General features: G+C 45.6%; 1 protein-coding gene across 1 annotated transcript; it reads right to left on the bottom strand.

Moving 5' to 3' along the window:
• Window positions 1-341: 341 nt before the first annotated feature.
• On the bottom strand, window positions 342-11,679 carry Tm4sf20 (transmembrane 4 L six family member 20). Its single transcript, XM_004662868.2, has 4 exons — window positions 11,497-11,679; window positions 6,811-6,876; window positions 2,419-2,570; window positions 342-627 (listed from the first exon to the last, which is right to left on the bottom strand). Exons 1-4 carry the CDS (start codon window positions 11,677-11,679, stop codon window positions 342-344), a joined length of 687 nt encoding a protein of 228 aa, XP_004662925.1.
• Window positions 11,680-17,903: the final 6,224 nt, after the last annotated feature.

The raw sequence follows: 17,903 nt of genomic DNA, 5'->3' as shown, positions 1-17,903 counted from the left end.
TTTATGTATATGGGTTGCTAGACCTCTTGTTACTACAAACAAATGAACACCAGATGCTTGCACCACTTTTTTGCATCCAGCTTTACATGGGTACTGGGGAATTGAACCCTGCCGGGCAGGCTTTGCAAGCAAGCACCTTTAACCACTGAGCCATATTTCTAGCCCCATTAATTTTTTTTTTCTAATCACCTCAAAGGTGATTTAAAAATCAACTTTCTGCACTAAAATGACTCATGCAGCTCGCCAGCTGATGTCCCATTATTAAACTTGTAAAAGTGTTCATTTTAAGTGGAATTCTCAGATTGTTCCAGGTGATGATACTCTGTTGGATTACCATTAAACTACACAATTTGACCCCTTCGCCTAGAGACACCACCACATAAACAGCCAAGGAGACCAATGAGTATCTGACTGAGGCCGAACAGGGCCTCGAGGATCCCAACAAGCAGTAGACTCAGAAATACGGAGAAGTGGAAAATCCTGTGTCTGTCTGCCTCAGAGTTGGAGCTTGGTATTCTCCAGTTACTGACGGTGCTGCCGCTCATGCTGGGGTTTCTCGGGCCAGTGGGAGATCCACAGGTGTCATTGAAGAACCACTTCAGATTAAAGGATTTTGGATCAAAGTCTCTGGAAAACAAAAACAAAAAAGGAAGGTTAAATGTACTGAGAAAGGAAAGAAAATAAGAAACTCAAATGAAGTAAACTAGAATGTACATTTGCCGGATTGTGCCTGAAGCTATAGGTTTGTCAGGCTCTGGCTGCAGATCCATATGCCCTATTAGTTACAAACCTCTGTTTAAAATCATACATGGCACCGTTCAGCGAGCCTTTCTGCAGGGCACCTGGTCTTAAGGGACACCACCTGAAATTACTGTTTCCTGTGCTGCAGTGGAAATGGTTTAATGCCAACAAGGTCCCGTGGCTTCACTTATTACGCAGGCACTTCTGGCCAAGGCTGGGGAAGCAAGTGGAGGAGCCGCCCTTCCCAGGAGTTCCCTTCTCCATGCAGAACTGCAGCTCCGCGTCGGCTCGGCAGCCAGACTGGCGTATTTACTCACCAGGCCTTTCAGATGTGGTTAAAGGATGTGTGTCTGCTGTAACAAAGTGAGGAGCTTTTCTTTGACCGTGACTAGCACATGTTTCTCGAGGTCGTTTTTTGATTTATCATAGAGTAAGATGGAGTACTGTTAAGGAATGTGCATTTCGACGGCACCACTCCTGCCTTTGGATCAGAGAACAGCAGTTTGCAGTACTTGGAATAGGAGACTGCTGTGTGAAGGCTCATTCCTGAGGGTTAAGCACGTATAGCATCTGTGGTTGAAATCACTAAGCTTCCTGCTAGGGGAATTTCTTTGGGTTTTAGATTCACAAGAACTGCTACTCAAACTTTGAGAGTTTTTTTTTTTTTTTTAATGTAAGAGAAAATGGGAAAAACAATTGCTTTCATGTAACTACAAAAGTAAAATCTTGTTTTGTAAGCCAAATTATAAATATTGAATAAATTAGACTGTTCTTTTGCTCTCTGATAATTGTATCTATGTTCAGGTTTGGAATCATGTTAATGAACCATTTATATGTAAGTTCCAGGATTATGTGTTATTACATGACATAATACTTTTATTTCTATCTGTAGTATGTAATATGTCTACATGACTCCACCCCTTGTATTTTTATTAAACTTCAAAGCTCTACATTTTATTGTGTTTTATTTTGAGGTAGGGTCTCACTCTAGCCCAGACTAACCTGCAATTTACTGTGTAGCCTCAGGGGGGCCTCAGGCTCACATCAGTCCTACCTCAGCACCCTGAGTGCTGAGATTAAAGTTCTAGGGGTTTTGTTTCATTTTTAACTCAGAAAGGTAATACACACCTGTGACTTTCAAATTTAATTTGGTCATTAATTTGTTCATAAGTGCAGAATTCCCTGCTCCCTTAGGCATTTACTATTCCCCAGGCATGAAAAATGAAGTTGCAGATGGTGTATTTTCAGAATGTTTTTAAGAGGCATACACACAGGGCTGGAGAGATGGCTTGGCATTTAAGGCCCTTGCCCGCAAAGCCTGCTAGCCCTGGTTCAACTTCCCAGTACCCACGTGAAGCCAGATGCAGAAAGTAGCATGTGGAATTCATTTGCAGTGGCAGGAGACCTTGGTGCACCCATACTCTTATCTGCCTATTTCTTTCAAGACCAGCTTAGACCAACTGAGGACAACGGGTCCTTTTAGATGAGGTCCTACCAGAGCAATGGGGATGAAGTCCCTTCATTTTTGTGTGTGCAGCTGCCTGTGGGAATAAGGTGCTAAGTCCCACAGCATGCTTGACCCAGGCTTGGCCACAAAGAAAAACAGCAGTTTATGCTCCATGCTGCAGAGTCTGAGCTACAGCTGCATGTAGCAGTGTGATGGCGAAAGTCACTTACGTTAAGTTTTTCAATGAAAATTCACAGGTAACAGTACTGTTGCCTTGAGAGTTACACACGAGAGGACCTTCTGAGAGAGCCTGGAGTGATACCAACATGCAGTACAGAGCACCAGTGACCGTGAGGACATTTAGAAGCGATGAGAGAAGCATCTGGAAGAGAAAACAACATTTGCACCCTTTCTTTGTGTCCTCTGCTTCCAGGTCTGTGGCAGCACACGAGACCTTGAGGGAGGTGCTGCGGTGCTCCAGGCCGGTTCTAGGAGGCAGGTCTGAGTTACAACCCACGGGCCTCATCTGGCGCGACACATGATGATAAAGTCACAACATTGAGTTTTGTTTGTTTGTTTGCTTTTTGTAATTAAATTGTACTGTTCTTAGGCATGATCTTTGTGCATGGTGTAATGTCGTGGCACAATGTCAAAAGGTAGGAGACATCTGCAAGATCACAGTTTGCTTAGGTGAAAACGGTAAGGCACACGCAGTCTGTTACACTTGGTAAAAGGTGTTGGGCTTGGCACTGTCTGGAAACCTCTCAACCTCTGTATTCCTGAGCTTTGCCCACTCATCTGGCCATTGAGCTCTGACTCCTCCCTCTCGTGTGTACAGCTACCCCACAGAGCCTCCATTAGATCTCAACCACCCACATTTTGATTGCTGGCCTCTTGGCTCCCAAGTTTTCCATCCAAATTTGGCCTTGATGCTGGAGATGGCAGGTGGCCAGCCTCCTGCAGTGGTCAACCCACAGCAGAGGTACGAGCGTGACCTCCCAGCCCAGCACCCTGTTCTACTGTTGGGCCCTGGCCTATGCAGTGTGGGATACGCAGCAGTATCCCTGGTCCTTACCTGTTACGTGCTGGTAGCACTCCATTCCTCAACCCAGAACAAGCCAGACAGCTCTGTAAACATTAAGCATCCCCTTCGGGACATGTGGGGAGAGGTGAGTTTGTCCACAGTTAAGGACTACTGGGCTGGAGGGAAAGATTGTAGGTGTCTCGTTTCATGAGCCAGAGCCAAAAACACAGGAAAGGCATGGGATTTGGCATTGGAAATTAAAGCTACTGCACATGTGATCTGTTACCAAAAATTATAAGCTCTATGTTTGATGTTGTTGGTGACGATTATTTCAAAATCAGAAGTGAAGCAGGACACACGCCCTTCTCTCCCAATGGAAGAATTCAGCTCCCACAGCCCTCCTGGGCTGTGACTTCAGACCTCTGCTCTGGTTTGGATATACAGTGTCCCTCATAGGTCCGTGTGTTGGAACACTGTCCCAAGCTGATGGAACTACTTGGGAAAGTTGTGGAAATGGAGGCGTGCTGCGGGGGAGTGGGTCACTGGGGTGGGACTTGGAGTTTTGCACCTCACCCTCCCTTCCTCATAGTTCTCTGCTTCCTCACTGAGTACACTGAGCAGCCAGCCTCCTGGTCCTGCCACCACACCTTCCCCGCCATGACGGAATGTGAATTCCCTGAAACCATAAGCCTAGATAAGTCCTTTCCTCCCTTAAGTTGTGCTGGTCTGGTGATTGGTTTGAGTAAGACAGTAAGGACTGTACACCTTCCTTTGGTGAGCAGGCAGAGCAGTTGGCTGCACAAGTATGCCGAGCTGTGTGAGCCGTATGTGTACTGTGTCCTCCAAGCCTTTGACCAGCCCAAGAGGTAGAGACGAGGGGCTTTCTCCCTTGTTGGAAAACGAGCTCAGGGGTGTTGACAGGCGCGTGAGGGACCTCATCTAGCGACACTGGTGCTCTAGCAGCTCTTCTGCCGGCTGAAAGCACAGAATAATGGATGCGGAGCGCCGGGCGTGGTGGCGCACGTCTTTAATCCCAGCACTCGGGAGGCAGAGGTAGGAGGATCGCCGTGAGTTCAAGGCCACCCTGAGACGACAGAGTTAATTCCAGGTCAGCCTGGACCAGAGTGAGACCCTACCTCGAAAAACAAAAAAAAAAGGAGAAATAATGGATGCGGAATCAAGTGCAAAGCCTGACTCTCGCACAGCGCCCCTGTGCATTTTTTCATCTGCTGTTTCTGACTTGTCACTGCAAAGGGATCCGGCTACACAAAGGGATTCCCGGCTTCTGTGTCTCTTTCAGCAAGGGGATTCGTTCAGATGATTCAACAAGCCATTTTGAATTGAGAGAAACAAAATGGGAAGGAGCCAAAAGCAGTTAAATAGGAGGAAATAAACAAGAGCAGTTAAAATGGGACAAGAGCTAGAGAGATGGCTTAGCAATTAAGGCACATGCCTGTGAGGCCTAAGGACCCAGGTTTGATTCTCCAGGTCCCACGTAAGCCAGATGCATATGATGGCACATGCATCTGGAGTTTGTTTGTGGCTAGAGGCCCTGGCATGCCCACTCTCACTCTCTTCCTTTCTCTGTCTCAAATAAATAAAAATAAAAATGGGACAAGCCTTGGTGATCCCTTACCTGACCTCCCAAGAGGGGAGGACATGTTTCTGGTGCTTTGGTCTGACCTGACACCTGTCTGCCTGCAGGTGAGCAAGAAGGTTTTGTGACATGAGAAATAAACGGTTTAAATAACTGGCACTCTTCACGGAGCATGAGCGACATGGTGGCAGGTGCTCGGCATGGAAGAAGAAGATTTTGCTGTAGCATGACTTGTCTTCCAAGAACAAAGAACCTAAGAAGACATGATTCCTTTTCATGAAAGGGCATGTGCAAAATTTTTAATGGAAATATGATTTGAGAAAAACTAGGTGGATTTTTTAATTAGATTTTTTTGTTGTTGTTCAGTAATTCAGAAGTAGATCAGGTCTACAGCCATACGACCATGAACGTGCCCAATCTCATCAGAAGTGTATCAGCGTGTTGTGAATGTGAATACACAGAAGTGGCTCAAGGTAAAGCAGTGAAGAGGGGTGGAGGGCAGACTCCATGGGTGAAGGCTCTTGCTTGGAAAGCTTGACAGCCAGGGTTCAATTCCTCAGCACCCAGGTAAAGCCAGATGTGCAAAGTGGCACATGTGTCTGGAGTTTGTTTGCAGTGTCAGAAGACCTTGGAGTGCCTAGTCTTTTGCTCTCTCTGCCCCCTCTGTCAAATAAATAAAAATATTTTAAATAAACCTATGAAGAAGCCGGGCGTGGTGGCGCACACCTTTAATCCCAGCACTCGGGAGGCAGAGGTAGGAGGATTGCCCTGAGTTCGAGGCCACCCTGAGACTCCATAGTGAATTCCAGGTCAGCCTGGGCTAGAGTGAGACCCTACCTCGAAAAACCAAAAAATAAAAATAAAATAAACCTATGAAGGAAAGTGGCAGGATAAACTTACTGCAATGGAGCAGAAACAGAGACGAATTGGTAATACTGTGACTAAAGTAATTATCGTAATCCTAGATAGATGCTGAATGTCAGAAACAGGCATTTAAAAATAATATATATATATATATATATATATATATATATATATATATATATATATATATATAAACTGGGCATGGTGGCGCACGCCTTTAATCCCAGCACTCAGAGGCAGAGGTAGAAGGATCACCATGAGTTTGAGACCACCCTGAGACTCCATAGTGAGTTCCATGTCAGTATGGGCTAGAGTGAGATTCTACCTCGGAAAACCAATATGTGTGTGTGTGTGTGTGTGTGTGTGTGTATGTATACATATATACACATATATATGATCTGCTACACACCCTGAATCCCCCTGGATGCACACGAAGAATTCTGGTGTGGAATCTTGAGGACCACTCAGACAGTTGTGACTGCTTGTCACTGATCTAGCCTTAGGGAATAGGAGAGGCCTCCATGTCACCTACTAGTCACGTTCATGGCATAAATAGTGTCACGACTGTGAGTCTGGGAAATACAACCATTCATTCATTCGTGCTACAGTAGCAAATTAGCAAGTTTCTTGGTCAATAAACCCATGTCTTACTATTGCCCACATCAGGATTTCAGAGGGTTCAGTAGTACTGATAACATATCTGAAAGTAATATTCAACTTAGCCACTACTGTATATATAGGCGGTGTTAAATGTTTGAAGAATAATTGGTGTCTTTTAGGAAAGACAATTACTATTATGACCCTGCAGACCAGAGAACTGAGACTATATTTGTCCTCATTTTTATTTTGTACATACTGTAAGACTAAAGCCTTTCTGTAAGTAAGTTATGAAATTGATTGACTATAGCTCTGAATATGACATAAACCCCCATGTTTTGAAAATCTTTTGCTTTTTTAAATGGACTGAAGATTGACCTTATTAATGGCTAGCTTGTGCTAAAAGAATAATAGCCTCCTCCCTCTCCGTGGTACTGTGTTGTATAGTCATCCCACCCAGCGTGCTCGTCAGACGAGGCCCGGGGCGGGCGGGCAGCTGTCGGTACCGGTGACGGCCGCTGCGTGGCTGCGGGTACTCACCCCGGTCCTGTGGTTGCAGCACGCTCGTTTTCTCGCTGCCAAGGACATCGCTGTTGCTGGAATGACCTGGAAATCACATGACAGGAAAGATGAGCGCTACCGCCTCTCAGATGACGACACACTCATCCGCACCTCCCATTTACCACCAGTTGCGGGAAATCAAGGCTGAAGAGAACAAAACCTGACAAAGGCCTCCTGGCCGACCTTGAGATCAGGTTTCAACCAGAAAGACTGAAAGGGAGAGAGTCAAGATACCAGGTAGGAAGGCTTCAGTTTCCTGGGTGTTCTGAGTCATCTACAGAAACTCGGATTTTATTTTATTTATTTATTTACTTATTTTTAATTTATTTTTATTTGAGAGTGACAGACACAGAGAGAAAGACAGATAGAGGGAGAGAGAGAGAATGGGCGCGCCAGGGCTTCCAGCCACTGCAAACGAACTCCAGATGCATGCACCCCCTTGTGCATCTGGCTAACGTGGGACCTGGGGAACCGAGCCTCGAACCGGGGTCCTTAGGCTTCACAGGCAAGCGCTTAACCGCTAAGCCATCTCTCCAGCCCTATTATTATTTTTTTTTTTTTTTTTTTTTTTTTGGTTTTTCGAGGTAGGGTCTCACTCTGGTCCAGGCTGACCCGGAATTAACTATGTAGTGTCAGGGTGGCCTCGAACTCTCGATGATCCTCCCACCTCTGCCTCCCGAGTGCTGGGATTAAAGGCGTGCGCCACCACGCCCGGCTGAAACTTGGATTTTAAATAGATTAGGGTGACTTATATGTGCGTTATTTTGGAAGAGCTTTGAAAGAATTGGTTATGTCACCCAAAACTTGCCCCCTCACCCACTGAGCTCTCTCTCTAGAATTACTCCAGCTTCAGCCACTGACCCAGTCCCCACAGTGCGCACTGAGCGACGAGCGCGCCTCGCCGGCGTCGCCTGCCCCGCTCCCCGCGCTGGCGCGCTCGGGTCGCCGGGTCGTCGGCCTGGCCTCGCAGGCCCCTGTCGCTTTCACGTCCCTTTCCTGCCCCGGTGGCCGTGGTGCCTGCTGATCTCCAGCCTTGCAGGGTTGCGCTCCGTGGCGGCTGCGCTGCCGCCTTCTCGCGACCTGCGTTCCACTTCCGAGAAACCCTGGGCAGCGGTGACTACAAAGTCCTACTAAAGGGAGTTGCGTGTCATTGAGAAGTGGAGCTTTCGTTTTGTTCTGTTTCTAAGTTTTTCAGGGTAGAGTCTCTCTCTAGCCCAAGCCGATGTGGTACTTGCTCTGTGGCCCCAGGCTAGCCGGGAGCTCCTAATTACAGGTGTGTACCACCAGGACCAGTGGAAAGGTGTAACGTAAATTATTTGAGAAAATTGACAAATTATCATTGTCTACATTTGTACACGGAGTTGATTGATTCCATCCCTCGGAATATCTCAATGCATGAGGTTTTGTGTAATTAAAAGTCTGCTAGTCTTGTTTTCATAAAGAAGTTCATCCGGGCGTGGTGGTGCGTGCCTTCCTTTAGTCCCAGCACTCGGGATACTGCCGTGAGTTCGAGGCCACCCTGAGAATACAGAGCTAATTCCAGGTCAGCCTGAGCTAGAGTGAGACCCTACCTTGAAAAACAAGACAAAAATAAAAAAGAAGTTCATTTTTTTGCAGAACACCATACTTTCCTCCAGTTTTAGAAGTAAGTTGGGTAACTTTATGAGAAACTACAGAAGACAAGACCCGTAGGTGGTTAAAACAGACTTTGGGGATCCCTCTAAACACAAACGTGAGAGTAACACACAAAGCTCAGCACCTCATATACTTGGAAACTTGCGATTGCTTCTCGTGCACAGTCTTCTAATTAACTTTCTACACTTTGTTTTCTGGTAAGACTTTAGTAACTGACGTTAATAAATGACATAATGAATGAGTGAGGCAATAAAAGGCATGGATCAGGCTTACAATTAACCTTGTATAAAATAGCTTTTCTGTTTACTTTTTTCAAGGAAACATTGTAACTATGTTTAATGATTGAACATTAATACTGATTTTTCCCTTAGCAGATAATAAGTTAAAGATAATATACCACATGACGCCTTAATCATAACTTCTGAAGATACAAGGAGCAAATCTTAAAATCATAAAATACTTGTTTTTCATGCAGTAATCAATAATGAATTTCAGAGTTTGTATTATTCGCAGCTTCCTACAAAATCCCCCTTTCCTAGAACCATCTTAATTTGAAAGGTTAAGGCAGTTTTCAAAAGAGTACAAGACCTGTAGCCAAAATGCCTATCACAAGGCATGATTTTTCCTTTATGAGCTTCATCTTTTCAAGTGGATTGACAAGTCAATAGTTTGAAGTAATCAGTACTTTGACATACATGGAGGGATGTAATGCCCTATGGAAAGCATATGCCTCCACACTCTATTTAGAAGCAAGGATCATGAAAACTCACTGGCATTCGCCTGCCCTTCTCCTGCCCACCTGCTTGCTTCTGGTACTAGCCAACAGTGTGGGCTGGAAGGTGCATCGGGCTCTCCAAGGGCTCCATGCTCAAGACATGCTGTATGGACTAGGGAATGGGGATAGCCTGGTGTTGGTTAATATTTATTGAGGGTGGTTAAATGGATTTATCTATGGATCAAGGAAGTACAGGTTGTCTGAAACTGTTTCATGGGTGTTTATAATCTTTCTGTGATTCAGCTTCCTGGTCCCTTAACTTTATGAGTTAAATTACAGATTTTTATCTTTCATCTCTATGCTCCTGAGTCAGAAGTTGAGGACTGTAGTACGTAACCAGCTTTGGAGTCAGATAAGTCTGGAATCGGGTTTCACACCCACTGTGTGACCTCGTGAACATCCCTAGCCTTCTTTTTGCTGTTCTGTAAAACCCAGGTGATCGCCGCTCCCAGCTGGCTGCAGAGCTGTAACAAGGTGGCATTGTGAGCATGGGCCCAGTAACGGGCACCTGGCGTGTAGTCAGTAAACGTATATGTCTTTCTCTTTCTCTTCTGTTCTCTTCTCTCCCTCAACTCCATGCCTTCCCTAAGTGAAGAATACAGGAGATGTATGTGTCATCACCATGTCTGGCTCACGGGGCTTTTCACAGTGCCACTATATACAGAGAGCTGTCCAAATTATTTTGAATGGACTATTTTCACTTAGGCGCTGCTGAGAACTGTTCAGAAGGTGCCATCCGTCAGATGCAGAAAGGCTGGCATTGCTACACGAAGACCCAGTAGTGGTCACTGAACCATGAGGCTCTGTGGCATTCTGGGATCTATGTAGTAGCCAAAGCAAAAAGTCCTTGAGGTCAGAGACCCAAAATTTCATTCAGTGAGTCTTAGGCTATTCCCTAGAGATTAAGGTCACATCACATCCATGCCTCACTACACCATGTCCAGGATAGCTTTGTGCTCGGAAATGCTTCTCATTCCTATCCAGCAACTTCCGGCTCCTGTTGTAGTCACTCTTTATACTTAAACACTGATAATGAGCAAAGGAAAGGTGAGGGGATGGATTTAAGGGGGGGCATGCTGGGGGGATGGCTCATGCAAACGTGCAGACAGAGCATGCATGGTGATACCAGGTGGCTGTGGTGGCCTGTCTGTAATCGCAATGCTCAGGCGGTAGAGACAGGAGATCACTGAGGCAAGCTGGCAGCTAAACCAGCGGAAATGGTGAGCTCCAGTTTCACAGGAGAAACCGTGCCTCTGTAAATAAGGTGTTAAGAGATGGAGAAAGAAATGGGATGTCAACCTCTGGTCTCCACCCGCACCTGAACCCACACGGAAACACTCAAGCTATACATGCATATGCACCATACACACATACATATGTGAAAAAAAAATGCTCCACAGGGCTGGGGATGTAGCTCAGTGGTCAGGCTCATACTTAGATTGTACAAGGCCCTGAACTCCATCCCTAGCACCACATAAAACAACCATATAATGGGCTGGAGAGATGGCTTAGCAGTTAAGTGCTTACCTGTGAAGCCTAAGGACCCCAGTTCAAGGCTCAATTCCCCAGAACCCACATTAGCCAGATGCACAAGGGGGTGCATGCATCTGGAGTTTGTTTGCAGTGGCTGGAGGCCCTGGCATGCCCATTCTCTCCTTCTTTCTCTCTCGCTCTCTGCCTCTTTCTCTGTCTGTCACTCTTAAATAAATAAATAAATAAAAATGAAACAAAAAATTAAAGGAAAATCATACAAAAGAAAAATATGGGGGCTGAGAAAATGGCTTAGTGATTAAGGCATTTGCCTGCAACGCCTAGGGACTCTGGTTCAATTCCCCAGGACCCACATAAGCCAGATACACAAGAGGTGCACATATCTGGAGTTTGTTTGCAGTGGCTAGAGGCCCTAGCACACCCATTCTCTCTTTCTCTCTGCCTCTTCCTCTCTCTCTCTCTCTCTCTCTGTCTCTCAATCAAAAAAATAAATAAATAAAATTTAAAAAAAAAAAAAAGAAAAGAAAAATGTCCCTAGGACTAACCAGTATAGTTCAGAAGAGCCATCTTATATGAAAGAAAATGTGAGAGACAATAACCCAGCCAATTTTTGTCAACTTCTCTTTTTTTGCCTAAGCTCCCTAGCCTGAACCACAATTTTCTTTATGTAAATGTACCCTAAGAAGACATAGCAGCCTTCGAGGCTGAGTGAGTCTCTAGGAAGGTGAAAACACAGGCTCCTCTCCAAGTCAAGTGCTACTTACCATCAAACCTGCTCCTATGATTCCTGGGAACCACCACTCATAGCAAGAGATGACGTTTTGAAAATCTCCATCGCTCTCCACCCAGCTGATACCCAGAGGTATGGCATTGACAATTATTCCTAGCAGCAGCAGAACCAGCAGGCTGAAACCGTTGCAAGATGTCCATCCCTCACAGCACGTCATGGTTCCCCTGGCTCAGGTAAACACCTCGACAGCTTGGCTGCACCTGCAAGGCACCCTGCTACCTTTTATCCAGACATTCTGGTTAAAGTTTAGCACTTATGAAAAATGAATTGTGGAAAGTAGTTCAGAGTCCTCTAGGGCAAGACGTCATGACGATTATGATGGGAACTAACGATCATTTTATAGGATGGTGCAGGAAGGAAAGCAGGCAGAAAAAAATCGGTGGTTGCTGTGAGCCGAATCTGCACATAAGATAAGCTTAAGAAATAAGAATAAAATATTCTCCAGTAGTATGATGTATGGAAAGTATTTCCAGGTAGCACAAACTGTTTCCTAGATTATTGATATTCTTATCAGCTCTGAGTGCCTTTATTTTGAAGTTATTCAGTGAGAAAATAAACATACATAAGATGGGAGAAAAATATTTCTCTGCAGATTAGTTAAACTCTTGGGGTTCAGTTTCAGGCTTTTTTTGTTCACACAGAGTACTTTTACGCAGAATCATCCCAGGCTCGTAGAGTACACACTTGTACACAGCCCACCTAAGATATATGGAATTTTTGCCTAATGCCACCAAGTGAGCAACGATAAAGAATAAAGATCAGAGTAGCCGGGTTTGGGGGTGCACGCCTTTAGCCCCAGCACTCATTAGGCAGAGGTAGGAGGAGTCTAGTGAGTGCAAAGCCGGCCTGGGCTACAGAGCGAGTTCCAGGTCAGCCTGGGCTCCAGGGAAACCCTGCCCCACAAATACAAACGAAAACAAAGGGTGAAAGCAAGAAGAGAGACTGGAGTGAAGTTGGCTGTCCTTGAACACTTAGTTGTCCACATGCTACCGTTTACCTTTCTAGGCCATGGCTCCTTGCTGACTCCCTCCTGGCTTATGAGCCTCTGATATTGGGCAGCTCTAACTGCCTTCTGTGTGTGTGACAGATGCCATGGGCGATGATGAATGAATGACTGCAACCCTAGAGTGCACAGGAAGTCAGGAGAATCGGGGCATGAAAAGGAGGAAGAGGATGGAAGGAGAAGGAGGAAGAGAGGGGTGAGGCCATGGGCGTCAGCGAGTGGCAGAGAGCGCAGCTGCACCGTTCTCAGGGGCTTTCGGCGTCGTGATTTCTACCAGTGAGGCTCGCTGACACGTCTTCTCTCATATGCAGATCCTAGATTTGAATCTTCCTGTGTGTGTGTGTGTGTGTGTAACATTTCCATGGCACATAAACATGGACAGCAGTAGTCCGGAAAAAAATTCGATATTAGCCGGGCGTGGTGGCGCACGCCTTTAATCCCAGCACTCGGGAGGCAGAGGTAGGAGGATCGCCATGAGTTCGAGGCCACCCTGAGACTCCATAGTGAATTCCAGGTCAGCCTGCGCTAGAGTGAGAACCTACCTCGAAAAACCAAAAAAAAAAAAAAAAAATCGCTATTATAAACCTTTGAAGTACATCAAAAGCAAAGCAAGAAGCGCCAGGTCAGCCCTTTAGGAGAAAGCGGTGGGGCCGGGCGGCGTGCAAGCAGCTCATCTCAGGGCTGGGCGCTGAGCCCGTCGTAGGAGCCCTTGTCTCAAGGGCATGGGTCCTCTGCAGCAGAGACACATGACGTGACTCTCCCTCGATCTCAGAGGCTTTCCATGGGCCAGGGCCGACCTCTGATCGCGCGTGGACACTGCCCAGCCCACAGGGAAGCGCTTCTCCCTATCTTTTGCCCCCTTGCCCTCCTCAGACCAGAGCAGCTCCTCATCTACAGCTGGTTGCTTGCTTCTGAGTGTGGAAAGATGTGTGGAGGAGCTTGTTAAGTCCTTCCTGGAGGCCCGAGTACAGAACATTCTTGAATAATACAAGACCATTTCCAGTAGCCAGTGGCAAGCGTCCAGGTGCTGCTTATGGCCATGAGGTTTCATCGTGCTGGAGGGATTCAAGTTCTTATGTGACAAATGCACCAGCTACCCTCGGGAGCAGAGCAGGGCTTTGTAATATCAAACAAGTCATATTCACTTAGAGTTGTTCACATATCAGCCTGAACGCGGCAACATAAAACAGGCTCTACTGATTCTCTACTCTGCCAAAAAAAAAAAAAAAAAGCGCTAAACACTAGAATTGTGCATATTTTTGCTTTCATAATATTTTGAAAATTATGTGTATAAAGAGTAAATAACAGCGCAGCCTCATTAAGGTAATTTTCATTTAAAATTTGGATGTTTGCTAATTGTATTTTGAACCTTTGCTCTTCATTTTATACACATGTTGAAGTTGTTTTTCAAGAAAGTTGACATTTTTTGAGATGACATGTCACTTTACTGCCCAGGGTGACACCAAATTCCTAGCCCCAAGCAATCCTCTTGCCTCAGCTCCTTGGGAAGCTGGACTATAGGCACACAACATACCAAACTTAAAATATATATATATATCTGGGGGCTGGATATATGGCTTGGTGGTTAAGGTGCTTGCTCTAGGTTTGATTCCCCAATACCCATGTAAAGCCAGGTGCTCAAAATGGTGCATGCATCTGGAGTTCATTTGCAGCAACTGGAGACCCTGACATGCCTATTCTCCCCCCCCCCTCTTTCCCAAATAAATAAACATTTAAAAAATTAATTGTTTTTTGTTTGTTTGTTTGTTTGTTTTGGTTTTGGTTTTTCAAGGTGGAGTCTCACTCTAGGCCAGGCTGACTGGGACTCATTATGGAGTCTCAGGGTGGCCTCAAACTCACAGCGATCCTCCTACCTCTGCCTACCAAGTGCTGGGATTAAAGGCGTGCACCACCACGCCTGGCTATAAAAAAAAAATCTGTTTTTAAAAAACCATTTTTAAACCTTAAGCTTATACATTTTTATTTATTTATTTGAGAGAGGAAGAGAGAGAAGAGAATGGGTGCACCAGGGTCTCTTGCCATTGCAAATCAACTTAAAATTAATGTGTCACTCTCTGGCTTTATATGGATATTGGGAAATCAAACCCAAGCCAGTAGACTCTGCAAGCCAGATCCTTAAACCAATGTGCTATCTGTATAGCCCAGGAATTTACTTTTTTTTTGAGGTAGGTTCTCACTCTAGCCCAGGCTAACCTGGAATTCACTATGTAGTCTCAGGGTGGCCTCAAACTCATGGAGATCCTCCTACCTCTGCCTCCCAAGTGCTCGGTTTAAAGGCATGCGCCACCATGCCTGGCTAACTTTTTTGTTGTTTTTGGCAACTTCCATAAATATGAAGAGTACATCATGTGCATATTCACCTCCCACCTCCCTCCTTTTCCCCCTCCTAGATCCTCTTTCCACTGAATCCCTTCTTCATTTTTAAAAATTTATATCTATAAATATGTCACATAGATTATGGTCTTGTGTCCCCCTCACCCCTGGTCTCCATTCCCTGAAGACCCTCCTCAGCAGGGTCCTTGGTGTTCACTGTGGGGAAACTAGGGCCTGGGCAGTGGGCTTCAGGGTATCTCTACCCACCAGTGACTCTTACAGCCCTCCCCACTCCCTCTTCCACAGCAACCCCTGGGTCTTGGGTGTGTCGGCAGCTTGCTTTCAGCGTTGAGTTCTCTGTAGCCTCTGCATTTGTGTTTTGATGTGTTTCAGTTCACCTGCGTGCTTGCTGCTGTTTCCCTGCAGGCGGTGGTCAGGCCAGCGTTGGGAACAATAACTTCTCCCAGTGAGCAATGGGTCGTGGATCTCCCCAGTATTCTCTGTCATCTGTAAAATAAAACAGATTCTCCAACCAAGAGCGAGTGCAGCTTTGATTAAGGGGAGGGGGTGTGCATATAACTTTGAGAGGCATTTTGGTGAGGATACCCACTCAACATGTCTGGAGAACAAGGGGGACTTCTCTCTGGGGGTTGTGAGTCTCCTGCCTGTGGGGTGCTGACTTGGTTCCTGGTACCAGTTGTGAGCTCTCTCGCATTGAGCGGGCCGTCCCCATGGCCCGCTGCAGGGCTGTAGGAGAGCCCCTTGAGCTGTGAGCCACCATTGCACAAGTGTGTGTTTCCTGCCTGTGCGGCGGGGTGCATCCTTTGCTGGGTCTCCTGCTTCTTCATGCTGTTTGGCGACCAGCGCCACTTCGTAGCTCCCACAGTGCTTCCAGGGCCAGGAGGCTTTGTCAGGACACGACTGGCTCTCCGCTCGGTTCCCACGTGGTCTCTTGGTGTCTTGGGATGGCAGCCTGTGGTGTCTTCAGCAACAGGGTCTTACCTTTTGGCTCTGTTGGGTAACCAAGTATTTGGCAATGGCCTACATTGCTTGGGGGGCATCACAGATCTCCCTGGCCAACTGCTCACTGTGGGGACTAACCCAGTTCTGCTCCTGTGATTCAGAAGCCCGAGCCTATGGTTTTAGCATGAAGCTTTCTCTACCTTCTACACAACAGTCTGGTCCATCCGCCTCCCTTAATTGGGGTTATATCTTGCATACTGGGATCTCAGAGGGCGTTTCCTAATGTGCTAACTACTTTGGTCTTTGGTTTTGTATAGTCCGCCTGTCCACGCCCCCTTTCCCCGGCCCTCCCATCTCCCAATATTCATCTCCTATTAGTTTGTCTGGTATTCACTCCTCTTCTTCCTCCCTGTTTCCACTTTTTCCTGGTTTCATTTTAGTTATACCCATAGGCCTAAGGCTTACTGCCCTTTGCTCTCCTAAGCTGGTCCATTTTAGAAGCCATATATGAGAGAAAACATGCTGCATTTAACTTTCCTAGACTGTGATGGCTTTGGAAAATATCACCCTCAGCAAGGTCATGCAGTCTAAGGAAATTAACTTAAAAGCATACAAAAATACTTATATTTTTCTTCACTTTTATTTTCTTTCTTTTATTTTATTCTCTTGAAGATACATTCAAATCTGTTAGCTTAAATACTAGTCTAGGGCTGGAGAGATGGCTTAGCAGTTAAGCGTTTGCCTGTGAAGCCTGAGGAGCCCAGTTCAAGGCTCGGTTCCCTAGGACCCACATTAGCCAGATGCACAAGGGGCACACACATCTGGAGTTTGTTTGCAGTAGCTGGAGGCCCTGGCATGCCCATTCTCTCTCTGCCTCTTTCTCTCTCTATCGCTCTCAAATAAATAAATAAAAATAAAAGGAAGGGAGGAAGATACTTAATAGGTTGATATTGTATATATGTAGGTACAATGATTGTAATGCGGAGGTAATATGATGGAGAATGGAATTTCAAAGGGAAAGTGTGGGGGTGAGGAGGGAGGGAATTACCATGAGATATTTTTTTATAATCATGGAAAATGTTAAAAATAAAAAAAATATATATTTTTAGAAATACTAGTCTATTTCACTTTGACTCTATTAAATCCTTATTAATGGAATTCAAATAACATTTAAGTCATTGTGTACAAACGTTTAATAATTTTGCTGCAATGAAGGTAAGCAAATATATTCTGGAACAATACACAAACAACTGATGACAAATGTACTTTTTAAAGTTTGTTTTAAAAATATTTTTTAAATTTATTTGACAGGGAAAGAAAGAGGCAGAAAGAGAGAGAGAGAGAGAATGGGCATGCCAGGACGTCTAGCCACTACAACTGAACTCCAGACATATGTGCCACCTTGTGCATCTGGCTTATGTGGGTACTGGGGAATCAAACGCAGGTCCTTCGGCTGTGAAGGTAAGTGTCTTAACCACTAAGCCATCTCTCTAGACCTGAAATATATAAGTTTTTTTGAGACAACATCTTACTGTGTAGTCCAGCCAGCACTGGATTTCAAGTATGAAGCGTTACACCTAGCCAGAATTATGTACTTTTCTATTTTATCTCTTATGCCAACATCCTAGCACATCAAGAGAGTCCCCAGCCAAAATTCAGTAAGCAGTAGTTATCTTTGGTACTTTGCCCAGCCCCACAGTACTGCAGATTACTTTCATGTGGTTGGCATGAAGATACATCTGCTAAGGAAGGAGAGCAGAGCACGGTTTATTTAATGGTCTATTGGCACGATGTATCACTTTTTAATAGGTGGCCATCCTCTCTGTTCCCTCCTGTTGGTTCTGGTACTGCATTTCCACAAATGACAGGCTGGGCTTGTATGGTCCAGGCTTGAACCGTCCACACGGACACGGAGAAGACGCAGTTGTGAGGGGCCTGGAGAACAGGGCTGGGAAGAGTCCTGCGAGAGGCTAAATCCGCTCTCAGAAGGGTTGTGTTTGTCCTGGCAGCTCTGAAGAGTCAGGCACAGGAAAAGGGAGTTCCAGTGCTCCAGGGAACAAATGAGTTCTCTTTTAAAAACA

This window comes from Jaculus jaculus, chromosome 4, assembly GCF_020740685.1.
Source record: "Jaculus jaculus isolate mJacJac1 chromosome 4, mJacJac1.mat.Y.cur, whole genome shotgun sequence".
NCBI lineage: Eukaryota > Metazoa > Chordata > Mammalia > Rodentia > Dipodidae > Jaculus > Jaculus jaculus.
This window is presented reverse-complemented; position numbering and strand designations above follow the sequence as displayed.